This window comes from Spinacia oleracea, chromosome 4 (genome assembly GCF_020520425.1).
Source record: "Spinacia oleracea cultivar Varoflay chromosome 4, BTI_SOV_V1, whole genome shotgun sequence".
NCBI lineage: Eukaryota > Viridiplantae > Streptophyta > Magnoliopsida > Caryophyllales > Amaranthaceae > Spinacia > Spinacia oleracea.
The window spans coordinates 164,272,347-164,282,801 of NC_079490.1; the positions used below are offsets into that span (position 1 = coordinate 164,272,347).

The window sequence follows — 10,455 nt, forward strand, 5'->3', positions numbered from 1 at the left end:
TTGTAACAAAGTCCATCAGATGGCTTTGGTGAAAAGAAAGAGTATTTCTTTCGAAACATACTTGAATTCTTGCATCAAACAAATTTAAATGTACATAAAACACATGAATAAAAATCAAAATCCTCGCAAATCACTTGCCCCCTTGGATTTACCTACCTATAACTTCCTATCTTGAGGAGTATTTTATATCCTATATTTTCTTCTTTACAATGTCATAGAAAATGTATTAAATCAATTTGGGATCTAAACATACTTGAACTCTTCTTGCTTCAATTCCTTTACGTATTGCGTCGCCAAATCGGTCATCATGTTACAGAGTGTAACAAACTCACACAGAAAACCTGCAAAAGAAGTTGAATCAATGTTGGAAATCGGAAGTAATCAAGTGAACCAAAACGTCCTGTGAAGGACTCAACCACAAAACATGACACATAAAAGAGGACAAGGTCCAATATAGGAGTGATGCCCCCATCTAATTTCATATATACACCCGAGGTAAGACAGTAAGAGTATATCCTCGCCGAAGTAATGGAAATCAAAGAAATGGGCAATATAACATTATAACTCAATCTAAAGGGTAGTTTTACATGGTTGCCTAAGGGTCCGTTTGGTTTGGTGTAAAAACGTTTTTATGGAAAACGGTTTTCTTTTCAATCATTTTACAACGATTTTTTGTTCAATAACTTTACACTGTTTGGTTTAGCAAGGAATGAAAAACAATTTTTCATAACTCTCTTAAAGGTGGAACTTTTTTTCCTTGAAAAATGTTTTCCATAGAAATTCATTTTTAACTGAAAACGTTTTATGCCAAACCAAAAGGAGCCTAAATGGGGTGACTACATTGATTAATATTTTTGTTCATTGAAGAGTATCAATAATCTAGATATAGAAGCAAATCATTAAGTAAACATAACTGTTATGGAGAGAAGCACTCACCAGTCACCTCCATTGTTTCAAACCGGATTAGTGGAGCTTATTCCCTACTTGACTTTGCCCAGAACAATCCCTTTTTCCTAAGTGATGGGCTTTCCGAAGCAGATTTGTTTCCCCTTGACCCGAACGAGAAATGTCGCTTGAGAAAAGGCTTTGCGGCAGAAATCTTCAAGCTAGAGCTGTTACCAAGCTTGGGACTTTTCCCTTCATGTGCACTAACGCTTCTCTTCCAATAATCAAAATCAAAAGAGGCATTGGTATCTACAACCCGGTTCCTTGACTTCTTGCTACTTCTAGCTTTTAAATCTTTTTCTGCCTTGAGCATTTTTCCAGTCAATTTCAGAGTTTGCTTCTCCCCGAATGTACAAACCGGACAGGAAGGATCATATTTACTGATTTCGGGTGTTATGGTTTCCAAACACTCAGCATGGTACACATGCCCGCATATCAAAACAGCAACAACGGATAGTTCGTTACCCGCAACAAATTTATGGGTGCTCCACGGTGATTTCTCGGAGAGGAGCTTGGAGCAAATCCCGCACGTTTGAAAATCCACGGAAATTGACCGGGAATTATGACCATTTGTTGTTCTACATGATTTGTCACGAGTAAAGCTGCAGGAGTCACTATCAAATGACCACCGTTCTCTTTGTGATGCAGACATAAGTTCTGAGAAGGCATGAGCTGACCAACCATCAGAAGACCTTCCGTAGGATCCCCGGGTTGACACATTGCTTGCAGCAGAGTTACCATTCGGCACCGGCCCTTCTTCAGAAACAGATTGCATGCTTGGTGAATTTCTCCCAGAACTGTGGTTATCGAATGTCTGATGGGCAAGCGGGTGAGCTGGTGAGCCTCTGGCCCAGCCAGATGGGGTTGGTGTTGGTGGAGGTGGATGACTTTGGGATGAGACAGGTGATGCGCAAGAAGATGTATGAACCGAGGGTGATAATTTAACAGAAGCAGGGTCTGAAACTTGTGGAGATTCTGTATATTGTTCCACCTGACAAAATAATGGAAAGATAAATTATTTGAACTTTAATGATGAGAAAGCAAATCATATTGCTAGAAACCACAAAAGTATGGAGTGTTCTAAGTACCTCGGTTGGCTCGGTACAGACATTCTTCCCGGCAGATTGACCTGTATATATGAAAGCAAAACTCCACTTAGATTTACAGTTTCAAATACAGGAGTATCCAATATAACTGACAACTTTGGAGTAAAGGCACAACATAAATATTGGAAAATGAAGTGCAAACAGTATAACAGGAGACACAAAAACTAGCTACCTACACTAATCTTAAATTTAGAGCCTTGACAGCCATTGATGCAAAAAGAATAACCTTGAATACTTTCCAAGAATGAATTCAGCATCTAGTAAGATTCGCGAAGGGCAAGTAGCCTAAATCTTGACAATCTGAGAGGCTAGCTACAAGCATCATGACAATAATTCTAGAACTCATTGAAAACAAATCAAAACGTGACAAAGTCTCTTTAACATAAGACGATCCACCCAATCAGACGATGATAAATTAGACGATCTAAAACCTCAATAACAAGAAATAGTCGGCAGTAAACCACAAATAAGGTGATAAGTCTCAGGTATCAACTTTAGGCAGTTTGAAGAAAGTGTTGTGACAAATGGTCTAGTGATTAGCTGGTTAAATAGTCTAAAGCTGAATTTGTAATGCTCTTTTGAAGGTATTTAGTGCATGGAGATTTTCCATAAGGTTAGCTCACCTTCGATTGAGTAAGATCTTGTATATTTGATCTGTATTTGGTTGGTTATTAATGAAAATGATAAGTTTCTTACCAAAAAAGAAAAGTGGGCAGAATAGAAATTTCCGATGTTCTGAATGCTAACTGTGATGGAAGCAACAAAATAAATTCTTCCCTTTTTCAAATACGATCTTCACTATCATGGACAGTTTCTAAAGGCATCTAATCTTCCCAAGTCAACAATTAATTCATCTGGAAAAGAACACAAGAGGGTTCAAACTTCACAGACCGTGATTCTAATTTTTACAAACAGTTCTCTAGTCAAAAGGCTTCAAAAACAACGCAGTCACAAATCACAATATCTTAGGCAATAAGAGTAAAGGGAATCCAAAATAAACAGACAACGAAAGTAGGGCAAATTACGCAACGACAGACACATGATACCTTTCTCAAAATCCTAAAGACTACAGGGTAACCGAGAGAAACACAAAGAAAGCCAGCTGCGGCTATTTACCCATGGAGATCAACTGCATGGAGAGAAGGGTCAGACGAACAAATACAGCTAGTAGTGAGTTAGTGACCATAACGAGTGGCTTTGCAAAATTGACTTTACCTGAAACAACTACTTGTATGTACAACTCTCTTTCTCTATGACTTTTGAGTTTTGACTCAGAAAGGAAATGCAACAATCTAAAACTCTTTTCAGCATATATATTAAATTTTATACAAAATCAAGTAGCTACAATTCTTTAGCTGTTTAGTTCATGCCTAGATGAAGCTCGGATATACTTAAAAGGACATGTATAAGTATTTATAACCAAAATGTATCAAGATTCAATATCACATCCATTAGTTGTTCAGCCATAAAGGCCAAGCACATATAAACTAAATTTATATAAATATCAAGTAGCTACAATTCTTTAGCTGATTAGTTCATGCCTAGATGAAGCTCAAATGTACCTAAAAGGACATGTACAATACTTCCTCTTTTCTTCAATATAGCATCATCTTGTTTTTTACACTACTCACACTAGACCTTTTGATCATCTTTTGTGATTCATATCTACGAAATTATAGTCATGGGAGGTTTTGTTAGATTCGTATCGATATATATTTTCTAAATATCAACTTTTTATAATTTTTTCTTATACATAAATCGAGATATTAAGAGCCAAAATATGTGTTGGAAAACGTAAAGTCTGGTGCAATATTTAAGGAACAGATGAAGTATAATATATATATATATATATATATATATATATATATATATATATATATATATATATATATATATATATATATAATATATATATATATATATATATAATAACCGAAATGTATCAAGATTCAATATAACATCCATAAGTTGTTCAGCGATCAAGCTACGCTTTTATTCTTTTACCCCTTTTTCCTTCACTCCTCTATTTCATAATCATTCTTTCTTTTAAACATGTGGTAGCTAGTCTTTTGCCATCACCCTAAATCCGTCAATGGCCTTCACTAAGGGCTTTATGGAAAAAGACATGCGCAAAATTCTGATAATTATGCTTAGCATATGCACATCAAAAGGCAGAAAAGGTAAGGACAAATCATGATACTCCATTATCTAACCAAGTCTTGATAAACATAGAACAATCAAACAAGATAATATTCTTATGCAAGGCAAACAAAGAAGGCTTTACCTGATGCAGATGTTTTAAGGCTCTTAGTCATATCCTGATTAACTTGAGACTTACGGCATGCACCCGTTCGATAACTCTCCAATGAACTACCTCCATCTGACACCTGTGCTGATACATCAGTTGCAGATTTCACGTCAATGGCATCATTCCTGCTGGCCACATCAGATAACCAGCCTACTGGAGTTTCTTCACCAGCTACCCCAACTCTACTATCCCAACGAAAACTCCAAGTCGGAGAATGCCTAAAATTTCTATGCAGAAATTCACCACTAGATCCATGCTGTATGGTTCTGTCCCTAGTAGCAACGCAACAAGCGGCTCCCATATTTGCGCATACACCAGCTTAAATGTTCAGCTACCAGGACAAAGTTGTTTGCCCCTTAACCAGAAAGATAGAGCCAGTAGAACCAATCGCATCCTCCCAAAGACCAAATACTTTTCTGAAAAGGAAGGGCATACTATGAATAAACCAAGGCAAACATATGAAACATGTTGAAAAAGTGTGATCATTCAACAAGAAAATGTGTGAATCTGACAAAATTTTCACACACAATAATCTATTGCTTGCTGCTTGTGATTTATCCAATATAGCCTACTAATCCCATTACCCGTGTCATTTTGAGATGAAGAAACCAAATTTCGGTTAATTCAATCTACTATGAGGCTTAAGAAATGGTTTATACACAAACATACAACAAACCTTGGCTATAAAGTTTAGAAGCAACCAAAGTCCTGAATGTTGTAAACTCAAGTTAACAAGAATGAATAACTATAGCAACAACATGGTAAGTTTTAATTAACTCAGCATCATTTAATATCCATTTCTCAAAATTTCTTCTTCAGTGCTATAAAGAGCCCTGGTCAAACTGATCCTATAGCAACAACATTGGAAGTTCTAATCTAATTAACTCAGCAACATTTATTATCCATTTTGGAGAAGCAGAAACACTAAAATTAGCCTTCAGAAACAAAACCCAAAACCAGCACCAAAAATCATCAGATTAAAAGAAAATGACAAAAAGAGGGAACCCAACAATGAAAATCCAAAACGTAATTCGATGCTAACTAGCGGTAGTCCGTAACTAGCTTAGTCAGTTAAAGTCTTGTACGGTGATACCTACTAACCTAAGACCTAGGTTGGAATCCTGTCAAAACGCCCCTCTTGGCTACCATGATATGTTCTCTCTTCATCATCAAGGTGTGCTCAAATCATATGACCACATTATTATTTATATTAAAAAAAAATCAACAATTGTTTCCTCTCATTCAAAACACCACCTAAATAATAAAAAATGATGCACAATTAAAGGTCAACAAATTAGATAATCAAATAAAACTCAAAATCACAATCACAATCCCAAAATTCATAGAAAATATATTAAAAAAAATATACCCAAAAAATGCTTGTAGAAGAACCTCAAAGAGTGAAGCAGCTAGTAGAGAACATGAAGTTATGAATATGAAAAGTTAAGCAAGGAATAAATAGAATCAAAAAGTTAATTAATCAATTTTATAATAGTTAATTGATTGATTAATCACAAAACCACTCAAAAAGTAGTGAGGGAAATTTATGAGAAATCCCAGAAAAAAAATACAGAAGTCAGAAGATCCGAAATTAAGGGAGATTAAACATTTAAAGCAGAGGAAATGATCAGTCAGAAGAAGAAATCTTACCGATTCAGATTAATTAATCACTTAATAATAAAATCAAAAATTCAGCAAAAATCATAAATAAATATATATATAAAAAAAACAACTAAATTATCGCAAGATTTAGTTACCAAAAATCTCGCTCATCAAATCAACCAAGTATTAATCATTAACTTGGTGAAAAAAATACATAAAAATTAAGAAAATTAAGAAGAAAATGGAAAATGGAAATAGAGAAATGACCTGATGAAACTGTAACTGAGAAAGCGCCACAGAAGAGAGAGAGGGAGAAGGAGAAGGGAAAAGGGGAGAGATTCTGATTCTGGTTTTTGGTGTTGGTCTTAAGAGTGAGAGAAGTCGTTTTTGACGGTTGTAAAGTAACGACGTTAAGTTGATTTTATGCTTTTTTTTTCTGCTTACTTCTTTCACACTCTCATTGAGTTGGTACAGTGAGTGATGTGAGTAACGTCGTTAATAATATGTCGACCACCAGACACCACCCTCCCTCCCCTTTGTTTTCTGGTGAGTTTTGCCGACGTGGAAGTTGCTTTTTTAAAAGTATTTGTATTTGGGTTTATTCTAATACTAAAATGTACTCCCTCTATTTCTTTTTGTTGTATCCGTTTCAATTTTAAGTGTTTCTTTTTGTTGTATCCGTTTCTATTTTTGGACATACATTTTATCCTAAAATACCCTTACATTTCTATCTAATTACCAAAATACCTAAAGATTCTACCCATATTCCCACCTAAATTTCCCCACCCCTATTATTTAATTCTTTTCCCTTCCCCCATATACTCACTCTCTCACCTCATTTATCACCCATCATTATCACTCCTCTCTCTTACCTTATTTCTTTATTATTTTCTCTCTTCTTTTTTTATTATAATCTCTTACCTACAATCATTTTTCTTACACCCAATCATTACACTTATACCAATACAAACCAAGATTCCAATTTTCTTAAAAACTCCCCACTTTCTGAAATGGATACATCAAAAAGAAATGGAGGGAGTATTTGGTAATTAAAATAAGAAATATTAGGGGGTAAAAAAAATTGGTAATTAAAGAAAATCGGCAAAAACAACCCTGTGAGATTTTTATTTGGTAATTTCTAAAATATATTTTTAAAAAGGCACATTTGCCAAATACAACCTAATAAAGTTCACTATTTGCTAATTACAACCTGAAATTTCTAATTTTGTCAATTACAACCTTAAACTTGTACATCTATTTTGAATTACAACTCGAAATCATTTTCCGGCAAATACCACTGGAAGATGATGTCATAATGTTATTAAAAAAACTTACGAAGTACTCCCTTTGTATTTATTTAAGAGATACACTTGCCTTTTCCGGTCGTATTTATTTAAGAGATACACTTGCCATTTTTAGTAACTTATCAACCCCACCATCTAATTAAATAATATATCTACATCCCACCCCCACCCCCCACTCCCTAAAATGGCATGGTCCCCACTTGTTTTTCTTATTAAAATATCTATTCAACCCCACTTGTTTTATTACTTTATTTCATTCAATTTTTTTCTTAATACTCGTGCCCGGCCAAGTGTATCTCTTAAATAAATACGGAGGGAGTACATAATATCTATATAAAAAAAATCAATTGTTTTATGTTTTGTGTTTTAATTATTATTTATCGATTTTTTTAAAAAAAAATTATGTAATTTTTTTTTTAATAGCAATATGACATCATTTTTTGGTGATTTTTGCAGGAAAATAACTTCGGGTTGTACATCTATTTTTTTAAAAACTTGTACATCTATTTTGAATTACAACTCGAAATCATTTTCCGGCAAATATCACTGGAAGATGATGTCATAATGTTATTAAAAAAAAACTTACGAAGTACATAATATCTATATAAAAAAAATCAATTACTTTTGTTTTATGTTTTAATTATTATTTATCGATTTTAAAAAAAAAAATTATGTAATTATTTTTTTTAATAGCAATATGACATCATTTTTCGGTGATTTTTGCAGGAAAATAACTTCGGGTTGTAATTTAAAATGGATGTATAAGTTTAAGGTTGTAATTGGCAAAAATAAAAACTTAAGGTTGTAATTGACAAATAGAGAACTTTATGAGGTTGTATTTGACAAATTTTCCTTTTAAAAATAATACAAGTAATTTTGATTTTAGTTTATCATCTTTTTTTGAGGACGTGTTATGTGTTTTCACTTTCACCTAGCTTAACCACTTATTGCATGAGAAATAAATTCTAATAATATAAATTCGAGAAAAAAGTACAGAGAACATAAGTTTGGATACGTACATCATAAACATAGATTTATACTTATATTAAGTTGGGAAAATGAATCTTGACAAATCCAGTTTACAAAAAGAATGAGTTCACACTAAAAAGTTACAGAGTAGCTGAATAAACACATTTTAGATTGATTTTGCGGTCTTCAAAAAGAATAGAGGCATAGTAACATACGGAGTAATTTTTTTTTTAACGTCAAATTGGGATATACTAATTTGGTGTAAAGTCAAAGTAGAGTAGAAGTGTAAATAAAAATATTCCATGCAAAAGATTTGATTGCTCTAAATCCCATAATTCGTTTCTCCTGAGTCCGAAGAACGATCAAATGTTCAAACCGAAAAAAACTATGGAGAAGTAGTTGGAGCTGAGGGAAGAAAATGTCAAAGCATTGCATATGTAAAGACGTAAAGTTGATATTTTACGTATGAATTTGAGTTTTATGTGTATCACCTTGTTACTTTTGGGGAAGAATGGCCTAAACACTACATATAGGTATATGTTTTTGTCTTGAAATTAGAGACTTGAAATTTTTCATTTCAAGTAAGTTTAGATATGATAAATTTAGGGCAAATAAGTTCATATGACATAAGTAATTAAAGTTAAAAAAAGAGTTAAGGATTAATAGTTCATGAAGGAAATAATGCCCTTGGTCCAAGTATGCATTCTATGTTAAGTCTAATAAATGCGGTTCAGTATTAATTAACAAGTTAATAATTCAGTGAGATCAAGTGAGCTGAATGCCTAGCTAGAGGCCGCTTCAGTTCAAGTGGAATTAATAATATTAATCCACAGCTTACACTTGACTGAACCCGTAGGGTCACACAAATAGTACGTAAACGGATCAAGTATTTAATGGCATTAGATACTCCATCTATGGATATTCGGAATCGACGGATCTTGGTTTCAGTGGGAGCTGAGATCGTCACAGGCAAGAAATGAATACTCCGGAAACGATGATATTGCCGGAAACGGAAATATGGATCGTATCGGAAATATAAATATTATCCAAGTCATAGATGTTGCCGGAAACGGAAACATGGTACGTGTCGGAAAATATTATCGGAAATGGAAATATTACCAGAATCGGAAATATTGCCGGAAACGGAAATATTGTCAGAATCGGAAATATTATCGGAATCGGAAAATAATTCCGGAAACGGAAATATTAAATATTTGTTCGAAACGGAAATTGATTCCGGAATCGGAAATATTAAATATTGTTCGTATCGGAAATGAATTCCGGAACCGGGAATTTAATCGGAATCGTATCGTACGAATTAGCATCGGACGAGGCCTGCCGGACGAAGGCCCAGCACGAAGTCGGGCCATCGCCCAGCAAGCCAAACGCGCGCCCAGCCAAGGCAGCGCCCAGGCCCACCGCAAGGCAGGCCCAGCGCGCGCCTAAGGCCATGGGCCTCGCTGCGTGGGCTGCTGCTCGCACGCACGCATGGGCGGCCCTCGTGGCTGCCGTGTGTGTGTGTGAGTTTGTGTTCATGCACGATTCCTAAAACTATTAGAATTAGTATATGATTAAATTCCTATTCCTAAAAGGATAAATTAATTAATTAGAGTTCTTGTAGGATTCTAAGTTTAATTAATTCGTATCCTACTAGGATTCCAATTCCCTTTCCATAACTCTATAAATACGTGCCTAGGGTCACATATTTTTAGAGATTAATTCAAGTATTCAAAGTGAGTTTTGAGAGAAAAATTCAGCCACATTCCTTGCTCAATAGTGCCGAAAATTCTAGTACCTTAAGGGCGATTCTAGTTGGTCAATCTTAAGGCGGATCCGGACGTGCTGTGGACTATCTACGGAGGGACGACACTTGGAGTCCTAAAGACTTGTTCTTGTTCGGTTCGGGCGCAGCTAGGGAAGGCACGCAACAAAGAGTATGCATCTAAACTATGCTATATGATTATGTGTAAATAATATGTATTCCTGGCTAAATGGTTGTTTCCGCATGATTTATGAATTGTCATATGTATCATAACCTCACAGTTGTATCACGAGCCCCTTATTATTTTCATAATCTAAATTGCATGAACATGGTTAAATATTACAAATTTGCATGAATTAAAAGGGGTGATTAATTTTCGTAATTGTTAATTATTTGCAAATTGCGTTTATTTAATTATACGTACGCAGTTTTTCGGCAGTTTCTTCGTTACTCATCCAA

The 10,455-nt window shown here is 34.6% G+C and overlaps 1 protein-coding gene across 1 annotated transcript; it reads right to left on the bottom strand.

Annotated features, from left to right (window-relative positions):
• On the bottom strand, positions 1–6,381 carry LOC110803063 (uncharacterized). Its single transcript, XM_022008524.2, has 5 exons — positions 6,229–6,381; positions 4,336–4,775; positions 2,034–2,074; positions 937–1,936; positions 1–341 (listed from the first exon to the last, which is right to left on the bottom strand). Exons 2-4 carry the CDS (start codon positions 4,658–4,660, stop codon positions 974–976), a joined length of 1,329 nt encoding a protein of 442 aa, XP_021864216.2. The 5' UTR covers positions 4,661–4,775; positions 6,229–6,381; the 3' UTR covers positions 1–341; positions 937–973.
• Between the last annotated feature and the right edge of the window lie 4,074 nt (positions 6,382–10,455).

Bases quoted from the DNA above. Each gene is read 5' to 3' on its own strand.
- LOC110803063 (XM_022008524.2), bottom strand. From the start codon at position 4,660: ATGGGAGCCGCTTGTTGCGTTGCTACTAGGGACAGAACCATACAGCAT. The intron at 2,075-4,335 runs GTAAAGCCTTCT...TCATATATACAG, and splicing joins CCTTAAAACATCTGCATCAG to GTCAATCTGCCGGGAAGAAT. The intron at 1,937-2,033 runs GTACTTAGAACA...TTATTTTGTCAG, and splicing joins TCTGTACCGAGCCAACCGAG to GTGGAACAATATACAGAATC.